Below are 24,492 nucleotides of genomic sequence, written 5' to 3' on the forward strand. Positions count from 1 at the left end.
GTTATAGCAATCTGAAAGAATGAAGATAACTACGTTCTGTTACACATTAAAAAAAAAAAAAGACTTCACTTATGATTAGGGATTCAGACACAGGAAGGTTGCCCTAGATTATCTAGGAGGGCCCTAAATACAAATGTTTATCGAAGAGGGAGAGAATCAGGCAGATTTGAATAAGGAAGAAGGGAAGGCAATGAAATGTGACAGTCAGTGAAGTTATGTCATCACAAAGGAATGTTGGCTACCACCAGAAGCTGGAAAGGCAAGGCATGATGTCCCTTGAGCCTCCAGAGGTGATGCGACCTATAGACAGTTTGCATTTTGGTCAACAAAAATATATTTTGCATTTCTGAACTCCAGATCTATGAAGAATACATTCATTTGTGTTGTTTTAAGCTGTCAAATTTGTGGTACTTATTACAAGTCATAGGACTCTAATGGTGACACTTCCCATGATGTTTGAGAAAACTAAGGGAAGAATGAGTTCAGAATTGGGTGGAAATCAAATCTTTTATTTAGACTTTTGACTTCGAACTTAAAATATTCAGGTGCTTATGAGACATTTGGTCATTTAAATCAAATAAGCATGTAAAAAATAGAACTAGATGAGCTTCTTTAGGGATAGAATATAGAAGAGAAGAAAGAAAGACCCAAGTCTGAACCCTACAGTATGGGAACATCTGGCGACCAAGAATATTTATGGGTCCCACAAGGGAGATGAGTCAGGGGCATCCTCTGAGGAAAAAGCTGCACTCTTAAAAAGCAAGAGAGGAAAGTATTTAACAAACTAAGGAGAAGTCAACAGACTTAGATGCTATTTACAGGTCAACCAATGAAAAGCATTGAATTTGTCAACAAGGAAGGCATTTGCTGACCTTGAAAAAGGCAGTAAATATATAGGGAGATGGAAAATAAAACGGGATTGGTTGAGGAAACTGGGAGGTAAGGCATTGGAGGCAGCATGGATGGGTCCCACTTGTAAAACCAGTTGGTTTTTTAGCCACAATTGTCAGGTTACTAAAACTCATAGTACAATGTAGAACATTGTAGAATTGATAAAATTCCATTTGTGACATCTGCTTTCATTCCAAGCTTAGTAAAAAAGAAACCATACCCAAGTGTAATAGCCAATGTTCTGCTATTAAACAAAGTAATTGAAATAATAGAATGTACCTTGTCTTCAAAAACTGGGTATTAGGTCTTCATTGTGAATTTGAAAATCTGGCATGATAAACTTGCACTTAAAATGCATTTAAAAATCATACTAGGTAGAGCACATCAAAATTATACATTGATAATAACAGATTAATAAGTGTGTCACATAAAAAAGGATTTATTTTACTGTTCTCTTTTTCTCAAAATTTCCTACTCCTAGAAAGCAAACCTTAATGAAAAAAATTTCCAAACAAGTTTCAACTGTTTTAGATACTGTAGAGTAAAAACAATTATGGAAGATGGATTGTTTTTTATGAAAAAAGGGTTTCTCTACTGGGACATTTATTCCTCACTTGAGAAAGAATAATGAAGACATTATTTTTCTTAAGGGGAAAAAAAAAAGGTCTTGATGTGTTTCCTTTTTGTTAAGGGTAACATAAATACAATGCTTAAATTTTGGGTGACTCTTTAGTCTTTTCCCTGAACTGATCACCTTCAATCCCTTTATTTGTGGATATAATGACCATAAAAACCATGATGTAATTAGATTGAAAAGTTGATTCAAAGTATGTTTTGAAAACTTAGTATTTCCTTGGGTATACTTAAAAACCATTAATTGGACAAACTAAAATATTAAAATAGCCAATACAGTGTTTTCAAAAAGCAATACTTCAAATTTTTAAAATAATTTCTTCATAGGCAAGTCTTCCTGAAGTTCAGGAAAAGAGAGAACCATTTTCCATTAAGAGTTCACATCTGTGTACTATTTTTTTTTCAAACCACAAGATTTACTAATTCCAAAATAATCATTACATAAACATATATATGCATTTATACAAGTAATCAATGTATATAAGCATATAGATATGAAATAAATAGTAATGAAATATATTACATATATATGCACAGATTTGAAGTAAAACATATTGAAATTGTTCAATGAGCCTTTTTTTTTTTTTTTTTTAACCACCGGCTAACATGTGGAAGTAATTTATACCATACTGCCCCTCCCCCGATATGGAGACAACTAGATTGCTTTTGCTCCTGGAAAGGCCCTGGGAGAGAAGGAAAGAAATTCTTGCTCTATATGACAAGAGGTGCTTCCTGGGAGGTTCAAACACGAAACTAGAAACAGACTGACTTCCTTGTCATCATAGAACTCTCAGGGAAGGGAGTGGGGCTCGTACTTGGATCGTCTCTGTGTCTGTAACTCAGGTTACCTAAATAGCTATGTGCAGGCTTTTCCTCCACAACTTTGATTCTTCTTGCTCCAGCAGGTATCACCAACACTTCTATATAACCTGTAAGAATTAAAAAAGCGTGAAATAAATCCGGAGGTCTTATAAAATCTCTTTTCTTAACTGACTTGGTTTTACTTATTGCTATGATATTTCAATGCTTATGCAAAGAAAACATCTTATATACGAAAGCTATCGCGATTTCAAGTGAAGAAATTTCTTGGAAAGATGTCGGGCCGACAACTCCATTGAGAATAAATAGGCAATTGCAATTCACGTAGAAAAGTTCAATTTATTGTATAAATTGTGAGCTGAGAAAAATCCCAATGGGATAGCCTAGTTAGAAATACAGTGGTTTGTAGAATAGATGGAATAATCTCAGGTTTTGCTCTGGGAACTCCTTTAATTTAGAAAGTACAGCGAATAAGGAAACACAGCTGGCTTTGACCAGTCCCTGGAGTAATTAAGTATAGGACAAGAGAGACCAAATATTCCCTGGCGAGAATTAGCAAAAGGTTTTGAAACTGGAGCTGGAGACAAGTAAGTATAAGGCTCACCAAGGCATCTAGTGTCATCTCCACAGGTGTCAGACAGCTAAATGCAAGGCAAGTTTAGGAGTTTCTCAGGGAAAATTTTGTAGCAGACTTTAAGCAAGAAGTAAAATAAGTATGTGATAAAATAAAGTGGGATAAGATAAGAGGATGTGCAAAAAAAGAAGGAATCAAGATTCCATTTGGTACCGAATAGTGATCTGGCATGTGACTACCTTCAGTTGAATATTTATATTTTTAAATTATATTCAAATAAAAATGTTTGCTATTTCTATATAGATTCATGTTTCTGATGAAAGTCTGATTTAAAGCTTTAAAAGGGAAATTATTACAGATTGTCTCTTATTTATTAATTATTCAAATTCCTGAAAATGTAACAGAAGGTAGCATATATCCCACCTGGTGGCAGTCGCTGGAAGCAGAGGCATATTGTTTGAGAATCACAATTTTAGTCCAACAACATGGCTTATTTTAATTAATCGTTGAACTATGCATTTTCAGTAACATTCAGTAACACTTTTAGTAGCACCAAATATAAAAGCACTTTAATTTTGCTACATGAACAAAGTAGGCAGTCGTGAAAATAAGAACAAATAGTGGGTATTTGTACATACAAGTAAGGCAACAGGGTCTCTGCCCTCAATGAGCTTATAATTAAATTAGAAAGACATGGCATAAATAGGCTTTGTAACTATGAGTTTAAAAAACTGCAAAACTGGGCTGGGGAGATAACTCAGTTGGTAGAGTGCTTGCCTTGTAAGCACAAGGCCCTGGGTTCAATCCCCAGCACCGCAAAAACAAACAAACAAACAAACAAAAAAACTGCAAAACTATGTTAAAAGATAATATATAAAACAATATGATTAATTCCCTGCTAAAGATGATAAGCTAGGGTTTTTAAAGCTGTCCTGGTCTCTGATCACACACCACTCAGACATTGCCTGCTATTTCACTGAGGTGGAATATTTTTTCTTCCTTTTAAATGTTATATATACTACTCACATTTGAAAAACACAGGCATTAGCCAAAATCACTGTGATCCAGGAGAGAGAACGGTCCACACAAATCAAAGGAAGCTTCACAAAGAAGTAAATAGATGACCTGTCTTTGGAGAATGCATAAGATGTGGATAGATACAGAAAAAAGATGAGATCATTGTATGTTAAGAAGAATATGGGAAAAGTAGTTTTAGTAGCACTTGAATACAAATTCTGATGGCATGAGAAGATGCAAGAGTTGATTCTGTGAAAGAGAGTTTCAATGCATGCCCAAGACAATAAGTTTATCAATTTAGAGGGTCTGAACATGATAAGGAACTTAGTAATTAGATTTTGGCTTGCAAGGGCTTTATCTAACAGTACTACAAAGGATTAAAAGGGATACAGGTGTGGATGGCAGTAATAGGAGGCTAATGTTAAAATTCAGGGGCAGTAAAGGCCAAGGTAGAAAATCCAGAAGATACTGTGAAGAGAAAAACAATTCTGAACTTGGTAACTGATAGGAAATGCAGAAATAAACATTGGACACAGCTCTTTATGATTACTGATGTGAGAATGGGGCCATCATTTACAGGAACATGGAATCGAGAGAGGAATTACCTGGTGTGGTAATAAACTGTTAAGTTCAGTTTTGCAATTTATATCAAACAAAATGGCACAATGCTTAATGAAAAAATCCAGTAATAACTCTGGAACATCTGGAATTCCAGAGAAAAGTAGACTATTGATATATCTTTGTAAAGCATCTCTGCAGAAAAAGATTATTTAAGCCATGGGTTTAATTACCCATGGAGGAAACTGAGAGAGAAAGAAGTCAAGGAAACTACCTTAGTCTGAGTTATAATTTTTTTACAAAGAGATTGAAAATAAATAAGAACACAAAACCAAGAAGAAATAATCATGAGAAGGAGAAGATCTGTTCTACTTTGGTGTAGGTAGAATCCTATGAGTGAGCTATCTTAGGTACAGTTGGGGGTCAACTTGGTCAAAAGGTATGGATACATCAGAGAAAAGTGACTAAGGATAGATAGTCTGCCAAATGTCATAATCGGTAGGTGACTATTAATCTTTGAGTGAATAAATTTAGTAAAGTATTTGGAGAAGATATTAAGACAGAAGAGTAGACAGAATGAAACAGAAGGTGTATGTGTAAGTTACCGTTTGAGTTAAGCCATAAGTTTAATTATATCGTACATTAGAGAACTCATTAGATCTGTTTATATTTTTATCCAAAGTAACACTGTCATTCTATTAGAATTTATTATCTGAGTTACACTGACTACAAAAAAGAGACGGAGAAAAATATTAAGCAAAGACATATGAAGAGAGAAAGACAATGACTGGAGGTTTGATAGTCTCCAGTAAATAAGCCACTTGGCACAATTGAGAATGTACGTTTTTAAAGTGTGAATGCAAGAGTGGTTACTGTCTAGCTTGGAAGCTGGAATATGAAGTCAGTGATATCTATGACATAAACTTGATCGTTATATTTGAGAGTTTTCTTTTCACATAGAAACTCCGTATTTCAAAACCTGAGATCTCATTCTTAATCACCCATCTTAAAATGCCAGTAGCAACTATTATCTTCATGGCACTGATAACAACTTCATGAATGCTACATTTCTATCAACTGCTATGTGCCATTTACCACGATAGTCAATTTACTTTTAACTATAATGATCCAGGTTAAGCATCACAAATTTGAAATGTTCCAAATCCCAAACTGTGAGTACAAAACTCACAAAGGTATGAATTTAAAACATTTCAGATTTTGGATTTTTGAATTAGGGCTACTCAACTGGTAAAGCCTATGAAAATATTCCAATATTCCAACTAGTGATTCCTGAATTGCTTTGGGTCCTAAGGATTTTTAGGTAAGTGATACTCAAACTATATTTCATTTCTCAGTTAATAGATGAGAAAAATAAACTAAAAAGTATGATTTTTGATAATTGTATTGCCAGTAATTAGTTCACCCAAACTTTGAACTCAGATATGTCTAATTTTATTATTCCCTCTCTGCTGTGACTCATTGCTATTATTTCATGAAATAGAATACGTAAGACTGACTCCCCACTGCTGTGGAAATCGACCAAACGAAAACTCTAGGAGCATAGCCTCCTAGTGTAGGACAGTATCTTTGTTTTTGATACTAAGAAGAACACATTTTATTCCCATTTTCTTCTCAGTGTATACCGATAACTATATAGTTTCACAACTGGTCAAAAATGCAATTTACCTTTCATGACTCTAGGAAATGACTGCTTGGCTAGGCAAGTCACAACGAAAGACATAATAAATGTACCAAGGAAAAAAAATCTCAAGTTTATTTTCTAACTCCAACAAAAATGATTTAACAAACTCTAAATAGAGCACAGGGACTAAAAACACCCACATGTGTCTGCACGTGTATCACTCACACAATATACACAGTGTGCGTGGCCAACTGGATCCAAACAGCTTGCACCTCCTTCAAGAAATTCTAGGAAGTCCATAAACTATCGGGATAAAATAGTCTCAAGAGAAATAAATACAACATTCCTAGTCACAAGTAGATGAAACCTGTTTTAGAATTAAGGACTCACAAGTTTTTGGTTTTTTTTTCAACTTAAAGTTCTGAACAACTTAATGTTTCATTATTGTTTAAATTGACAGATATTAATAGATCACACACTATGCTGGTAACAGAGAATATGATATTGAACAAAGATGGTTATTATATTTTTCCTCATTGAGTTTAAAATTTAGTAGGAAAGGAAATACAAGTGAACATAAAATTACAATTGTGATCAGAACTACACCATATGGGCACAAACATAGCTAACCGTCTCTGAAAGAGTCCTAAGTGAGAGGAGACAAAGCTTGTTCAGGGATCACTTTACTTAAGAAGTGACAATGGAACTGAGTGATGTCCAGGAACTCACCAGGCAAAACTAAGAAGAAGCAGACAAAATTACATTTGCAAAGCAAGGTTCTGTGGAGAGCATAGCCAGTTGGAGCAACTGGAAGAAATCTGGTGGCTACAACATAAAAAGCAAGACCTTGATGTGATGCTGGAGAGATATACAGGGACAATACCATGTAGGACCTTATGGTCCAGGTTAAGGATTCTGATTCCTCCCCTGTAAGCAGCATGAAACTTAATAGAGTGGTAAGGAAGAAAGTGACATTATCAGTTCTAATATTACTAATACCTTAGATACTTCAGATATTTTCCAAAAACAAATGCTGTTAATATAAACTATAGTGAGCAAACAAAGAAGATATTAATGTAAAATAAAATTAAAGGGGTTTGAAGTTAATAACCAAGGAAAAAAATATCCATATATCTGCAGTCAGAATGAAAAGCATCCCTAAACTTTTAATGGTATTTCTGTTTTTTATGCACAGTTAATAATAAAGTATTATTACAATTAATTAAAAATGCCAGTGGTTAACGTGCATCAGTATTCTTGAGTGAACTGTTTCCACGAATATTAAATAATGTTCCTAAAATTCCAGTATGTCTACATTTTCTCTAGTATCTTTACATTCTAGTACCTTTACATTACCATTTAAATTTTTATTCCAGCTCTGTACTATGACAACCTTTTCCCATCACAATTAGGAGGTACAGTTTATTATAATTACATTTCTTAGTTGAAAGTCTGAAAGCCTGTTTCAGCTGTATATGTCTTTTCTAAAAGAGTGCTGGCAGGTTTTGACATGTGGGACTTATCACCTTTTACATAGCTTCAAAGATTCAGATTTGGATCTGCAATTTACCCTTAGTTATTTTTAGATGCCAAGTTCTTCAGCCTCTCTTATCTTTTATTTCTATTGAGCCTAGGAAAAAGTTACACTTAATCTCCAGGAGACTGTGTCTGAATTTTTTTTTTAAGGACTCTTATCTAGAATGAATTCAGTTTTCTTTATTATTCAAGTACAAACGGTTTGCTCTTTATAATGCAACTAGCGTATCTTAGTCTCAGGGTTTTAGGTGTTCTTTTTGAAAACAATTTAAAATAGGAACATTGATGTATGTGATAGAAGCATATTACTGATGATGAATGCAGAGCCACCGATGTAGGTGCAACAGATACATGTCCATCGAGAGATCAAGAGAAACAGAAAATGCTTGCTTACTCCCAGGAAGCATGAGAACCTGAAAGCTTGGACTCACACTACATAGACAACAGTTATTAGAACTCCATATCCCCTGAGTATTAGATGAGGAAAAAAAGGGAGAATAATTCCTGACATTAATATATCTAGAATATTCCCCACATCTTCTGCTCCCCCACTCCCGTTTCCAATATGCTATGCTATGCTATTATAGGCCTTCTGTTTCTAAAAAGTTATTCCTTTGAAATATAGTAAAAACATTAACCAAAAATAAGGAAAATGGAAAGCTGAAAATCTAAAGACTAATATTCTCAATGGTAGCTTCAGACCATTACAAATTATTATTTTCTGTTATACATGCTTTGCTTTGGAGAATAAGGTCTTTAGAAACCTGATAACATTAGCCAATGCAAATTAGATTATTCCCTTGCTTCTCTAACTTATTAAATGCACAACAGATGACTTCATATTTTCATTATTGGGAAATAAGCTTGTTCAAGTTTCTGGCTCATATCATATATATTGTATATCATCACAAAAACTCGTTTACTACCCATTACAGATGACTTCAATAGAATCAGAGCTATGATTTCTAAGTCAAATTCAATCTAATTTTTGTCCCCAAAGAATGAATGGCTTATTAATTATGAGAAAATAAAGAATAATTACCTGCTCCTCTGGTGTGATTAAAATCCCCTTTAATGATTTTGCATGATTTTCCATTGCCATTGCAGACACCACAATGATCTTCCCTTGCAAGAGACCCTAATAAACCATCACAACCGACTTTCTGTAAGAAAATGGGAGTACATCATAAGTTCCAAATATTTTCTTTTCTTTTTTGTTTAACTATTAATTTAGGATAAACCTAGTCTCTGCAAACCAGACATATTTAATAGGCAAACTGGATTAAATGCTATATTATCTGGTACAAACTAATATAACAAGTTCATGTCAAATAATATAATCTACAAAATTACCAAATTAAAGGATAGGGATGAGAGTGGTTTCTTATAATAAGTATTAAATTACATTGTAAAGTAATTTGGAAGATATTATTGAGAAAAATGCAATTCATAAAAATCCCAAAGGAATCACATTTATATAATATGATTAATCTAATTCATTCTACTCAACATAGAACAGAGATTCTTTACTACATGTCTGGTTTCACTTCCAAGGTGTTTATTCAGCAAATGTCACATGTTAAATATTAACTCTATGGAAAACTGAACAGAAACATTTATTTCTTCTCCATATCATGAATAAACTTCTATGTACATCTTCTTTAGTATTTAGTATGAATATAAGTTTTCCTCAGAAGTCATAGCTGATATTAAGGAAATATAAATAGCTAGGAATTATTTTTTTTATCTTCTTCCAGAATAATTCTGTCAATAAGAATACTCTGAAAGCAAATCATCAATGTTCAGAAGAAATAGAAAATAGAAAATGATCCTATTTTTCCAAGTTGTGTATTCTCAAAAGGCAGAATTTAGTGTGTCAATACTGTCAGAATTAAATGGTAGGATTACACAGTTCTTCCTAATCAGACAAGATTTGGAAGAGAGATAATCAATTTATGACAAGATCCAATTATTTTAGAGAAAATATTAAAATACTAAATAAAACAAAATCAAGGTCTTTGTGATTGATGTTAGTGATGTTGGGATGGAGAAGTAAGAAGATTATTATAAAGTTCAGCTGTAGGAGGAATAGCCTGAGAAAGCAAAAAATAACATAAAAGTTGAACACTACAACATCCCTTCCTTTTGTCAGAGTGCCTATCACGGTCAAAGGATACAAAACAGTGCACTGATGGAGAACTCTAATCAGACAGTCAAAGCTTATTCAAAGGGAAGTAGAGACAGCCACCACAGGAAATTCGCAAAACATAGGTGAAGAGGAAACTAAGGAGGAGTCATGAAAATAATCCAAGAGTCCTGGTTAAGAAAATAAGTCTCAAGGATTCCAACAGGGGTTGAATTTGTGGACTCCCTTATTGCAGAAATAGCAACAGGACTAGGAACAAGCATCCCTATTGTTTTGCCATCTGCAGATTTGGGTGGAGGAATGACAACTTCAGACTTCTGGGCACCGTTGTGCATGACACAGTGTAAAGTTGGCATAAAAGGAATATGTGGATACTTGGGCGAGTTCAAGGGATCTTCTAAAAGGTTTCCATTCTCATTTCCTAGTGAAGCAATCTGAACAGGTGGCTTGACAGTGACAGTCTGGTTGATAGAACTATAACCTGCAAACCTGGTTGTTGATGGATTCCCAGAATCCTCAGAATTGCTGTCTGTGTCTCTGTCTTTTTCTTCTTCACTTTCAAAACTTTCTCTTCCATCATGTCGTGGACTAGACGGAGAACTGTAACTCTCTGAAGATGTTTCTCCACATGTGTCATGTCCAGATCCAATGTCCAAATTCACATCTTTCACAGTACCACCATGGGCATGCTGAGGAGTGGACAGCCTAATACCATTTATTCTACTATTCAGCCTGTTGTCCGTTTTCTTAATTTTCTCCTTTTCTATTTGTGGCTTTCCTTTCTTCTTATTTAATGAAGATAAACTCCGTTTTTCTGCAGAATGCTGCTCAGCTAGGTTCACACAGTGCTCTGGGTGCTGACTGGTGGTGCAGCTTTGCTTCCTCCAATCCACAATTCCATTCTGTTCAGAATATTGCATGGTAAGCCCATCCAATGGGGAGCAGCTCGTACCAATATTCACAATGGGACTTTTCCCAGTATGTTTCTTGTGGATTATGGTGTGTTGCAACACATCTTCTTCTTGACTTGAAGCTTCTGAGCTGTCTTCTTTTAAATGTTCTAGTATCTTAGAGGTCTTCAGAGAGGATTGTAAGTTACTGAGACTGTGTAGAGAGTCTGACGATATGGACCGAAAAAAGCTGTGTACTTTTTGACTCTGTAGAAAAGCTTGTGATGAAGTTGAAAATAGCTGCCTTAGGATGGGCTCCAGGTCAGGGTGTCGCCTCTCCTCCCTTTTCAAGGAACCCTGATTCAGGGCTCTTAAAATGGTCTTGTCAAAAGTCTCTGAAGACAATTCCTTTGGAATCTTCAGTAGGAATTCCTATACTTCTTGGTGAGTTTTTGTTACTGTTGTGACCGAAAGATCAAACCAATTTACTTTGAAAGTATACTCCCCAATATTTGTCAGCCCTTTTTCTCTGGACTCCTTTCAACATTATCTTCTCGATGTGTACAGCTTCTCGCTGAGCTCTATGAGGTGCCATGGTAAGTCCATCCTGAGGTATTGGGGCTTGTTCTATCAAACCAGTCCCCTGTTGGAATCCTTGGGCCAACAGCTTCTACTGGAGAATCAGAAAAGCACCTTGAATTGCTGGCTTCCCCTTTACCAATTCCATCAACTTTCCTTCCACATAGTAGTACTCCTGCTTTGCACCTAACATTTCAGAGGCTAAAATTGCCACCACCACAGGGATCTTCTGAGAGTTGCACAGTTAATATACCACAACAACCAACTGGAAGTCTGAACATCGGATCACCAAACACTGCCTTTATTCCTGTTCATAACCCAGGTAGTTTTCCAGGATCTCCTGTGGCTACTACGGACCCCATCACAAAATCTGCATCCCAAGTGGTAGGACTAAATCAAATGGTGCCTCAAATTGAGGGAAACACAGGGACAGTCCCTCAGCCTACCAATGTGAAGGTAGTTCTTCCAGCAGCTTGTCTCTCAGCTGCACAGCCACCAGCTTCCTATACCTTGCCAGGCTCTCCCCTTGCTGCCAGTGTGTTACCCACCCCGAATTCCAATGTGCTCAACACAGCAGCCACTTCTGCCCAGCCAGCAAGTGCAGACATCAGCCAGGCCCAGTCCACTGTTCCTCCTGCAGTTCCTACCCACACCACAGACCCTGCCCCAAGCCCAAGCCCTGCTTTGACACACAGTACTGCGCAGAGCGAGAGCACATCCTACATCAGTGCTGTGGGGAACACGAACTCTAATGGCACAATAGTGCCACCACAGCAGATGGGCTCAGGTCCTTGTGGTTCTTGTGGGCGAAGGTGCAGCTGTGGGACCAATGGAAACCTTCAGCTAAATAGTTACTATTATCCCAATCCAATGCCTGGACCAATGTACCGAGTTCCATCGTTCTTCACTCTGCCATCCATTTGCAATGGCAGCTACCTCAACCAAGCACATCAGAGCAATGGAAACCAACTTCCTTTTTTTCTGCCTCAGACTCCATATGCAAATGGACTGGTGCATGACCCAGTCATGGGGAGCCAAGCCAACTATGGCATGCAACAAATGGCAGGATTTGGGAGATTCTATCCCGTATATCCAGCACCTAATGTAGTTGCCAACACCAGTGGTTCGGGGCCCAAGAAGAATGGGAATGTCTCATGTTACAATTGTGGTGTAAGCGGACACTATGCACAGGATTGTAAGCAGTCATCCATGGAGGCCAATCAACAAGGCACTTACAGACTGAGATACGCACCTCCCCTCCCCCCTTCTAATGATACGTTGGATTCTGCAGACTGAAACAAGTAAAGCTTGCCTACTTAATACACTCAAGTGTGGGGAGTCATGGGGTGTGGAGGGGAGGAAAGGAAAGGTATTTTGTTTGTTTCTTTGTCTATACATTTCCTAGATTTCTATGCAGTTGGGAGTTTTTATTTCTCTTGTACCAATGTCCAAAATAAGAAAGAATGCAATGCTTCTGAGCCTCTGGTCTCCTGGTTCAACAACAGGCTTATATGTATGATACATGTAACTTAAACTTCAGACCAACTATCAAAAGGAAAATGTTGATGCGTGCTTTTTTTTTTTCACTGAATACTTGCTGTGTGCAATGTTTACTGAATCTTTAAAACTGTGTATTTGACCTTTTTTTTACAACACTGGTGACAGTCATATGGTTTTGGAAAAAAAACAAAACAAAACTTTGCTTCTTCCCTGGCTTTTCTCACTCTCACCCTAAACTACACTTTTCTGGCCAGCCACCCTCTCCCTTTCCCTGGCCTGCGGCAGGAGTGCCTGGCAGTGTACTTGTCCACTTTTCTGTAAACTGCTCTGCATATAAAGTGAGGGTAAAATGTTTCACCTTAATCCTACAGGAGAAATTAAATTCCCAAGATAGTATGTATATATGTAATAAACAGCATCACACAAATACATATATGCAGTGCTTGTTGTCCAAATAAACATGAAAATAAGTGGGAGCAAGAGGAAGAAGTCAAACCATATGAAGCTGAAAAGATATGACCTATGGACAGACAGCTTTTTCTTAGGAAAAAGAAAAGAAAAGAAAAAACAACTCTTTCCTTCCATCATACTTTTCTAGCCTGTTGCTTCAGAGAGACACAAAGTGAACACACTGGTGTGAATGTCATTCTGTGTGCTTGTGTTTGTGATGAAAGTCAACAGCCAGTTCTACTCATCGTCTACTACCATGTCCTGCTCAAAGACACTACTTGAGTAAAGATCTCTTCTTTTGCTATACCAACTGTTACAGTGTTATGTTGTGTTTAAACTGTGTGTGGTTTATTGCAATCCGAACAGAAGCTATGGGTTTCTTACAAAAAAGTCAGGTATTTGTTCCCTAACCTGTCTCTCATAGCGAAGTCACTTTTATAAACGTTTACCACTAAGCTTGATTATAATGTGAAAGACTGAATTCTGAGTGTGTTAAGATGGTATTAATCATGTCAGTGTCATGTCACTAAGTTTAATGCTGCTGTTTAAAAAAATTTTTTTAAAGCCAATCTATGTACTAAATTGCTTCCAGGTAATTTTTGATTTCCTAAAGTGCACTGAGGTTATCTGGAAGATTGGGTGTATTTTTTGGTGACTGCTGCATTCAACAGCAATGAACAGCTACCACTGTACAGTCATAGGTTTAAGGGTTGGGGTTTTGTTTTCCCATTCCTCAGTACAGAGCAGAAATGATAGATTTTTGTGTGTGGAATAACATTGTTATGCAGCAGAGGAACTTAAATATTTGGTCTTGGTTCAGAAGCCTAACAGATTGCTAGACAAAAGAAAAAACTTGAAGAAAAAAGAAGCTTAATTTAATGCTTCATAAGTAGCATTTATATTTATAGCACCAATGTACATTTTGAAACTTTCAGGGGTGGGAGTTATGGGGAAGGGAAAGGGGTTATAAAGGGGTAGATGAAAGCTTTAATTTAGAAAGAAAGAAGTTCGAGTAAAGGAAATTATTTTGATTAAATATATTTTATTTGATCTGGGTATTTTTGGACCACATTATTAAATTAATTGTTAAGCTGCAGTTGGGTTGTTCAGGTGAGAGTGTTGATGATACGCCATGTGTGAGCGCATTGGGAATCACTCGCCAGTTGTACTTTATGGAGCTTATTTTATGATTTAAAATACTGTACTGTACATAGGAGGTGTGTTACCTTCTCCTTATTTGTATGTTTACCATATACTTTGATATTTGAAATGTTATGTACTGGAAAGGCCACTTATATTTCTAGAAAAGATTGGATTTTATGCAACCTTTTTTCCTTGAATTAACAGCAATAAAAAAATGAAAAACAACTAAAAAAAAAAAAAAAAAAAAAAGAAAAGAAGTCTCTGCTTCATTTATAAATTAAAAAAAAAAATAGGGTAATAAAACTGGCTTTACTGCGCTCTCTCTGCTACCCAGATTACTTCTTGGTAAATAGTAAGAGAACAATAAATAGTAGCTAAATGAGTGAATAGATTGGTACTTTTCTTTCTTAGTTTTTTCTAACTCTGTGTCTAGGGTATTATGAAGTCTCTGGACTTAAAGTAAAAGTTAAGGATATACATATAAACTACATATAAACTAGAGTCAATAATAACAAATTTTAAAAATGAAAGTTAAAGATTTTTTTAATTTTATAGTCTCAAGTGCTATAAGTAGTCTCAAGGGCTCATACTTAACAAAATTATGCTCACACAAATCTAAAAGCTAAGGGTAAACTACTTTGAGAAGGCGATGCCATTTTATTGGGGCAGGTAACCGGAGTACCAATGACAGGCTAGAGAAGGGAAAATAAGATAGTACAGGGCCTAGATTTCCTTATCCTTTCAAGAGCAGAAACTCCACAGAACCAGATTGGGTCACCTACAGAGAGTTGTTTTCAACAATCTATATTTGCCAAGTTCAGAATTCCACGGTCAGCTTTGGTACTATATGTTTTGTTATAAAACGAAATACTCTATAGTCAAATTCCCAGTTTACAGAGGGCTGTCAGAAAAAGAAGGCATGTTTTTAATTATATCAAAAGACTGAATGAAACATTGTAATTAAAATGCCAGAATCTTGAAGTATTCTAATGCTGTTAGAGTCACGATCCATTTCTGAGAATACTAATTTAATTATAACATCAGACTCACATAGCATTTGTGCAGAATATTTGCTATTGTTGCTCTAATTTTAATGTCTAGCCAGGGACTCTAAAAGATCTGGCTTACACAACACTGTTAAGTGAAAACCATAGCAATTAAGATTATTATATTTGGCATACACAATTAGGAAAATAATTTTTTTGAAAAATAAATTCATTTAAGAGATACACTAATCTGACATATTTACACATAATGATGAAATAAAGTTAGAAGTTTTAACAATACAACATATAGTTCTGAAAGTAAAGTATGTATGGGTCAACTACCTATAATGATTTTTTTTATAGGTAAATGAGAAATTACAGTTAGGGTTGCTGCCATATTCTGTTAAAAATAAAATAAATTAATGTGTAATCATAAGACTGCTTCTTATGCCAATGGTATTACATGGTTCAAAGTTTTAAACTTTATAACATGCTAGCAAAACAAATCTTGGAGCTGCAAAAGTATTTAACTTGCATGATATTCCCAACTTCTTACCCAGAAGTCCTCCATTGAACTATAGATGGATTCACCCATAGTTGTAACTATGCTCAAATTTTGGTGTGTAGGTTTTCAGAAGTGCATTTTTTCTGGGACAAAAAAAAAAACCTTTTCACCCAATTCTCAAAGGAGTGTACAGTACAAGGTTAATGCCCAGTGGTCTAATAACCCCATTTCACAGATTTGTGCATGCATTTACATTACATGTTATTTACCCAAGAACACAGCTTCCTTGTGGCTGTCATAGATTTAGTGCTACCCCACTCAGTGACCTCTTTTATTGTTAAAACATTTCTATCCTATTTCAGAGAGGTTTTTCTGAAATTGCCTAACATAAAGAAAACTGCTTTTAGCAGGGCATGGTGGTGCACACCTGTAATCCCGGTGGCTTAGGAAGCTGAGGCTAGAGGATCAAAAGTTTGAAGTCAACCTCAGCAACTTAGACCTAAATAACTTAGTGAGACCCTCTGCCAAAATAAAAAATAAAAAGGGCAGGGATGTGGCTCAGTGGTAAAGCACCCTTAGGTTCCATCCATGTTACCAAAAAAAAAAAAAAAAAAAAAAAAAGAAAGAAAGAAAGAAAGAAAGAAAAAAAATAAGAAAAAATTAAAAGAAAAATAAAAAAGAGAACTGCTTTTCCCAAGGTCATATCCCCAAACACTAGTAGATGCAAGGGCAGAAAGGTCTGTTTTTCTCACCCCAAGTGATGACAATGCTGAAAAGCCATTCCAGCTTAAGATCTCCCCATTGGGTCAGCATTTCTCTTCGTGTGTCCAGTCCTGCCCTGTCTCAACCCCCCGCACCCCCCCACCCAGTGATTAAACTTCCTGAATGTTAAGCTTCCTGAGGAGCCAGCCTGAGACAGTGTAAGAATTAAGTCTAGCAAATTCTACGTTCTGGCCTTTAATCTTTCCACCATGCTCTTCATACTAACGTTAACAGAAATTCTATTTTCCTAAACATAGATGAAGAACAAACATAAATGCATGTAAATGGGGAAATATTTACAATAAGGAAAAGAAAAGCAGATAAAATGTTTATATATTACAAAAAAGTTGCATTTGTATCTAAAATCAGCTGATTCAAATATGTTGATAATACTTGAATATGACTATTTAGATTGATTTTATTGGTTTCTGCCTCCTGGTTCAGTGGTAGACACTGTCATGGAGAACTGAATTGCTTGAATTTCTGGTCTAGAATGTTGGATATAGAGTGTTCCAATTTGTGACATGAAAGTGTTCCAATTTTAGACCTGTAATATGTACATTAAACAATCAAATCTCAAATTCTTTCACATAGTAATGGATTTTATGAATTACTAACTCAAAATCTTCATTGCAGAGTTGAGGAAATGGAGTTCCAAAGTAGATTAGACTTGTTTAAGGTCCAAGTCAAGTCAGGCTATATACCCATATCTTTCGAATCTTAGTCCAAAACTTCCCCACCATATGTTGAAGTTTCCCAAGAGTCCCCAATCAACCCTCAACATGTGAATTTTCCCTTTTAGAATATCTTACCTGACATCTGCCATTTGCACATATATCTAATCCCTGATATCCACAAGAAGTTCCATCCATCACTTTTTCTGATAGAAGAATAGGCTGTTCTTTTCCAACAGGAGAGCAAAATAAGGCACATGGTTTTTCTACAGAATGTATGAAAAGAAATAAGAAAAAGTGATTCCATGCATATTTTTATTAGAAGTTTTTATTTTTCACAGTGATTATTGGGTAAAAATATAATACAATGCAAACTGAGTAATGTAATATTAAGTAGGTTTCTATTACAGGATGATTGTATTAGATGAGATGCTTAGAGAATATATGAATTAGTCTCCTTAAGAAATCTGACTTCAAATCACTCTCAGGATATATCGTTTATTATATTATGGTACAAAATCTCTACCATACACACATCAATCCTTCTCCCTGACAAATGTTTTGCACACCCAAATTTTTACTTATAAATTTTCAGTGATCTCTTTATCTTAAGAATGTACCAGAATTCTACCTACTTTTATGTCTTGGTTAGTATTTACTTATGCATTGGTGTCTTATTTCTAAATTATTTTCTGAATTCTAATATTCTATTTTTTATTTCTATGCATACAACATTTTCTAATTGAAAAACTACAAAATGGAGAAAGAACATCCAAGATGAACAAGTCTCATCAAAATTTCCATAGGAGGATGTTTAGAAACACAATACATCCCCATGGGAACATCTTCCTTGATGTACAATTGTGGATGTGCTTGCTTACTCAAAAATCATGCCAACACATGAGATACCTACGTTGAAAACCACTTATTTTCAGGATGTAGAACTCCCAAATAGTAGTCGTCTTCATCAGTGCCTTATTGAGTGAGGGCTAAACATTTGCCTCTTAAGCTCAGAGTGGCAAAATGTTTTTAAGGTGTTGTTTCTATTTCTAAGCCTCCAGAGGAGCTGTATTTGGTAACACCAGTAGTATGATTGTCCAAATCTGAAACTTCAGAGCAATTTCCATGCTACATTACTACTCTTTTGGCTTGACACCAGTCAGGCCCTTTACTGTTTATTAAGCTTGTATAAATAGAATGGAAAATAGTTTACAGTCTCTGACACTGATCTTCCCTTATGTCTTCAGTAAGGTTCCACGTATGCTGATGGGATTCTATAAATACCAAGTAACAGCCAGAGGCATGGAACAGGGTATCACTTTGCAAAGAGAAGACAGACAGTTAAACGAGCCTTCAGGATTGAACATTTCAAACAGTTTTCACATGTGGCTTCTGAATACTGCTCTGAACAATTTTGAGGAGTTGGAACATGGCCTTTAATGTGCATGGTTTTGAAATTTTCCTTTAAGATGCCATTATAAGCTGCAATAAAGCATTTCAGTGTGCTCTCACACCTCAAAGTAGGTTATGTTTATTCAATGACTGCTTACTATGTCATATCTTTGGACTTAAAAACAGCTGCTATAATTGCAATCCTTTAAAAGAGGTATATGTAATTCCCTTTTTGGAGTTTTCATTGAAGAGAGGAACAAGCTAAATAGATGAATTATGTTGAAAGAAATTAGTGTCCCAGAAAATTCCACTCACATTCCAAACAAGAAGTCAGATAAAAATCTATGTATTTTTCCTTTTATAACATATTGTGAATACCCTCCGCTTAATTTAGTTCTACAGATGACTTAAACATTTGATACCAATCTTCCTTCCTGGAGAATACCCTGGAGACTGTGACATTGTAGTGATCCATGTAACATGCCAGTACTTGGCAGGCAGACTCTGCCTTGATTTAAGAGACTAACCCCTTCCAACATATGCATTAGACATGGATTTCTGCCAAATTTCAGTAAACATAGAGTATGTAAAATACCTGAATGTTAAAACCACACATCTCTTTTCTTTAAATGTTCACTGTTTCATTGATATTCCACATTCAGTTCTCCTAGCCATAGATTCATGCATTATATAAGAATAACAGATACAACCACTTGTATTTTAAAGTGTCACATATTATTAAAAATTGAAACTTTTTAAAAGAATTGCATATATCATGGTCTTCTGTGCTATAACACATGAAGACTAGTTATTGTTGTCTATATCATTCATCACTCAAATGGATGTGCTTAACTGATCAGAATTGCAAAAGTTTCAGAAATGCTAATCTGTAAAATGCCAACAAAACCACAATGAAATCACCTCCCTCCAATTATAATGGTTATTGTCAAAGAAACTAAAGACAGCAAGTGCTGGGGAGGAGGTGTACGACAGAGAACACTTGTATGGTGTTGGTGTAAATGTATATCAGAATAACCATTCTTGAAAATAGTATCAAACTTCATTCAAAGATTAAAGATAAAACTATCATATGATCCAGCAGCCCCACTTCTGGGACTATATCCAAGGGAAAAGAAGTCTGCATGTTGAAGAGACACCTGGGCTCCCATGTTCATTGCAGTACTGTTCATGATAGCCAAGGGATGGAAACAACCTAAGTGTCCATCAACTGGTGAGTGGATAAAGAAACTGTGGTCCAGATACACAGTGGAATACTATTCAGTCATAAAAAGAATAAAATCCTGTCATTGTAACAACATGGATGGAACTTAAGATGATTATGTTAAGTGAAATAAGCCAAGTGCAGAAAGACAAATACCACATTATCTCACTCATTCATGGAATCTAAGAGACAGCTGATCTCATAGAATTTGAGACTAGAATAAAGATTTATAGGAATCTTCAATAATAGCATAGAGAGGTTCTATATAGTTTTTACTTAGTTTCTCCAATGGTTACTAGAGTACAATAGCAAACCCAGGAAATTGGCATTTGTATGTGTGTGTGTCTAATTCAATGCCATTTTATAACATGCATAAATTTGTGTCACCACTGCCATAACCAAGTTACTGAACTACTCCATTAGCACAAAGTTGTTCCTGATGTTCCCCTTTAAAGAAATACCCATCCCTCTCCCCATCACCAACCCTAATCCCTCACAACCACTAATTTGTTTTCCTTCTCTATAATTTTGTCATTTAAAAAATGTTATCTCAATAGAATGAGGTATTGCATTTTTCTTACACTGGCATTTCTCACACAGCATAATGCCCTGTGATTCCTGCAATTGTTGCATGTGTCCATAGTTAGTTCTTTATAATTGCTGAATATTATTCTGTTACTCAGGAATACAATTTCTGTTACATGTTAAAAATAATATTAGTATTTAAGAAACTGCCAAACTGTTTTTCCAAAGTAGCTTCAGCATTTTACATTCCTACCAGCAATGTCTGAGAGATCCAGTTTTTCCTCATCTTCACCAGCATTTGGTGTTGCCATTATTTTTTAATTTAGTTGTTCTAATAGGTATGAGTAACACTGCACTATCTTTTAAGATTATTTTTGTCATTATATACAGTAAAGGTAGAAAAAAGGAAAGTTTTCAAATACCTTGAAGTTAATCTGAAAGATAACACTACTATCGTAGAACATTTTGCAAGCTAGAAGCAAACTTAAGTAAGATGGTGGTAATCTGGTTGGTCATACCTTCGTCCAGAACAGCTTGCCACTGAAGAACATGCTTTGGGTATGAAGTCCTAACACTATAGGCCTGACATTGCCAGTCTCTGAATCCAGGCAAACCTGCAGGACAAGGTGGATTCTCACATATTCTGTATTGTTTTCTGGGACCATTACAATCCCTAGGTTCAGAACCTAGCCTAGAAAAGACAGTACAAATAATCAATTTTACCCTTTTTTTAAAATAAAAACTATCAACTTTTAAAATTAAAAGCCATTACATTAAAAACACAATATTTCGTATTAAAATCTACTTTTGAAAGCTTGTACACATTAAATGCTTGGTAATAATAGGAAATACACAGTTTATTTTTTAAATGAAATTTTTTCACTATGTAATCAATTTATCTTCCCATAATATGAGGAATAAAAGCTAACTTGCCATGAAATTAAAATAGAGGAGTAAAGGGCAGAAGCTAGAGGCAAAAGAGAAAGCCTATAATTCCCACGAGGAATAGGATCACTAAGCATTTGTTTTCAAATAAATTAAAAAAAAAATCTTTAAAACTGCAAGTTTTCATTTTTCATTAGTTTTAACTTATATCAATCATTAATTTCACTCTCATTCCCTGCCTTTCTTTCTGCTCATCTTCCTGTACTTTTACAGTTCCTTTAAATGCTCACTTAACTTTGTAATACATACATTATTGGAATTACTCAACAAATCACCTTTTGTGACTTTCATTAATTATTCTCAAAAATTCTGGGTCGTTAGTTTCTTTTTAATGGAAACTTTAGCTAAAATATTTTGAGGAACTTTTCTGTCTTCCACAGTGGCAATGTTTGAGGGGTTCTGTTTCCTTTTCAATATGGTTTATTGATAAAACCTCTACCTTTCAATGTGGAAGAAAAAACCACCCTCCCCCAATCCAGGAACTTGGAGTTTACCCAGGACACGTGCGCTCTCGACTGCTGGTTCCAGCACTGCAGGTTCGGCTACAGGAACTCCACACACTCCACTCTCCAGCCAGGTGTTCAGGTGCTGAGGTCCTGCTGGTACATTCTCCAGCCTTACACCACTATTCCAAAAGTTATGTCTTAGGTGAACAAATCAGGGCACAACTGAAAATCAATCACTGGCCTAACAGTCACTGGAGTTAATGCAAGTGAATTAGGTCTACTGCAATTGAATTATTTCTACTACAGCACAAAGCAGGTGGAATTAAAAAAAAAATCAATTAAGTTGGCACTTTCTTTTTGTCACAACAACATAATGATCCAGTTCCCACAGTTCTGGTGTCAAATAATAAAGTTTTGTCATCAAAGCAGTTCACAGATATGTGTTACTGCAATACTGAGAATTCAGACCTTGTGATAGAGACAGGGTGAAGGTGCTGGAGGCAGAATTTGAGGAAAAGGAAAACTAACTTATTTTGAGCAATGGATTACAATTTAAAAGGGACAAAAAGTGCATAGTCATGTTTCAGAATAAAAAACAAGAAATAAAAGTTGTTCTATAACTATATAGGTTGAAGCAGACATTTCAGTAAATTCAGCAATATTCATTTGAAAAATAAACAACTTGGGGTACTCTATTTCCTTGTAATTAAAATATAAGATTTTCTTTTAACACTTCATTCATTTTTCTTTTATTTATTTTTTCTGAAAGTGCTCCCATTAAAGTCAAACATTCTTTTGAAAGTCAGTTTGTCTGAAAGATGGGAAATTACACTCTGAAATTCTGTCATTTTATTCTAATTATTTGGTATCTATTAACTGTGAAGAGAAAGGGGTATCCTTATTATCTTTTTTATTTTTATTTATTTTTTACTAACTTAAAAGCAGCAAGAGGTTATTTTTGTAGTCATGGAAGAAAATGTGGACAAAAGTATTATCATTTCTCTGAATTCCTGAAAATCAGATAAATAATGGTCACAGAAAACACCTTAAAGTTAACAAAATCTTGTGAAAATACTAAGTTGAATGAGAGCATTTTGATTAGCGATTGTAAAGCAACATGGTTGAGTAAGTTGATCCTTCTATTCCTAAATGATTTTCTACATCTAACAGAAGTAGGATTTACAAAGGATTTTGAGGGAATTGCAGAAATGCTCTGAATCTCAACTCCTTCATTTCTGAGGGGCAAATGCGATCCTTTTTACCTATTATACTTTTTTTCAGGGATTGAATGAAACAATAAGCACAATTAATAAGGATTTCATAAAGGTTAATTTTAGTAACACAAACACAATATTACACATATCATTACATTCATATTACCAATGACAGTTTTCAGAAATGTAACCAAAATTCTGTTCGTTCTTTATCAGTCTTTATTTAATTTATTTTGAGAATATTTACTTTTATTGTTGTTTTCAGGAGATCAAGACGCACCATTTTGTTTGAGCTTAGTTTACATTTGTACATGCAATGAAATAATCAGTCCCTGTGGATTTTTTCTGATAATGTCAAAATTTAAATTAAATCTCTTTTAAATTGAAGAAGTTTTAAATATAGCCTTGGAAAAGTAAACCTCAGTAATTCAGAATGTGCTCCATGCTAAGATTGTCATTAAATAAATTGGGATTTTTTAGGCAGATATATTCTAAAAATTATAAAAAGGAGGAAAAAGTAGACCATATGAAAACTTGCATTACTTCTGGTTTTCAAGATTTAACAATGCTATGCCATTCATGGAAGAAATCCAAGGTGAAAGCTGTCAAACTTCAATTGGTCACAGTGTTTTGGCCTTCTTGAAGGGTGTTTATTTTTCCCAGAGTGCATATCACAGCTCTTTGCCCATTTAGCAGCACGCTGGCATTGAAAGGCTGGGCTAGAGTTCATAGGAGACTAAAAATATTCTGAGAAGGACTGAGATCTTGACTTGCACATAATTTAAACTAGATCACATCTGGCAGATGAAGAAAAATGGAAACAGATATACCAGCCAACATGCATACACAGATCAGTGAAACTTAAAGGCAGACTAGGCTATTAGTTAAAAGTTGTCATCTTGCTGATAACCAGATCTTGGGATGAAACTAGGGGAGAGGGGACAGCTGTGCTGCAACACTGAGAAAAGTCTTAAATGCTTTGCTTAAATTATTATACACTTCATTGGATTCATATAAAAATTATTCTAATGCTTTCTACAAATTTTCTAGTACCATGTTTTGTACCATAAACTTACATGTTTTAGACTCAAAAAAGATATCACATATGATTTAAAAAACTCAAAATTCTTCTTATCTGCCAATTCAATCTGATTTATGAAAATGCTAAAGTAATATATAATATTGATGATTCCTAGGATAGTACATGACTTGAAAAATCTGATTACATTTCTATTCTACCAATTTTTTATGTGACCTTGTCTGGGAATTTTATGAGAACACACAATTGGAGGAAGGTCATGGAGATGTCAATGTAGTGTGATTATTCTCTGAGCATTTTCAGGAAGACAGATGAGAATGAAGCAAGTTAAAAAGATCTCTACATACACATGGTGAGACTGTGATGACATTACAGGTTTCATTATTTCCAATAATAAATGACGA

General features: G+C 35.2%; 1 protein-coding gene across 3 annotated transcripts in view; it reads right to left on the minus strand.

Moving 5' to 3' along the window:
• Positions 1-24,492, minus strand: part of Adamts19 (ADAM metallopeptidase with thrombospondin type 1 motif 19) — a 292,394-nt gene that overhangs the window by 66,397 nt on the left and 201,505 nt on the right. For 2 of the 3 annotated variants that reach the window (XM_047555548.1, XM_047555546.1), the window contains 5 exons: positions 21,884-22,014; positions 20,963-21,135; positions 17,444-17,571; positions 8,713-8,833; positions 2,340-2,453 (listed from right to left, as the gene is read on the minus strand). In XM_047555548.1, coding sequence (XP_047411504.1) covers positions 2,340-2,453; positions 8,713-8,833; positions 17,444-17,571; positions 20,963-21,135; positions 21,884-22,014 — 667 coding nt within the window. The remainder of the gene's footprint in view (positions 1-2,339; positions 2,454-8,712; positions 8,834-17,443; positions 17,572-20,962; positions 21,136-21,883; positions 22,015-24,492) is intronic. The other variant, XM_047555547.1, reaches the window with a different exon arrangement.

The sequence above is a fragment of the Sciurus carolinensis genome, chromosome 6, assembly GCF_902686445.1.
Source record: "Sciurus carolinensis chromosome 6, mSciCar1.2, whole genome shotgun sequence".
NCBI classification, from domain to species: Eukaryota; Metazoa; Chordata; class Mammalia; order Rodentia; family Sciuridae; genus Sciurus; species Sciurus carolinensis.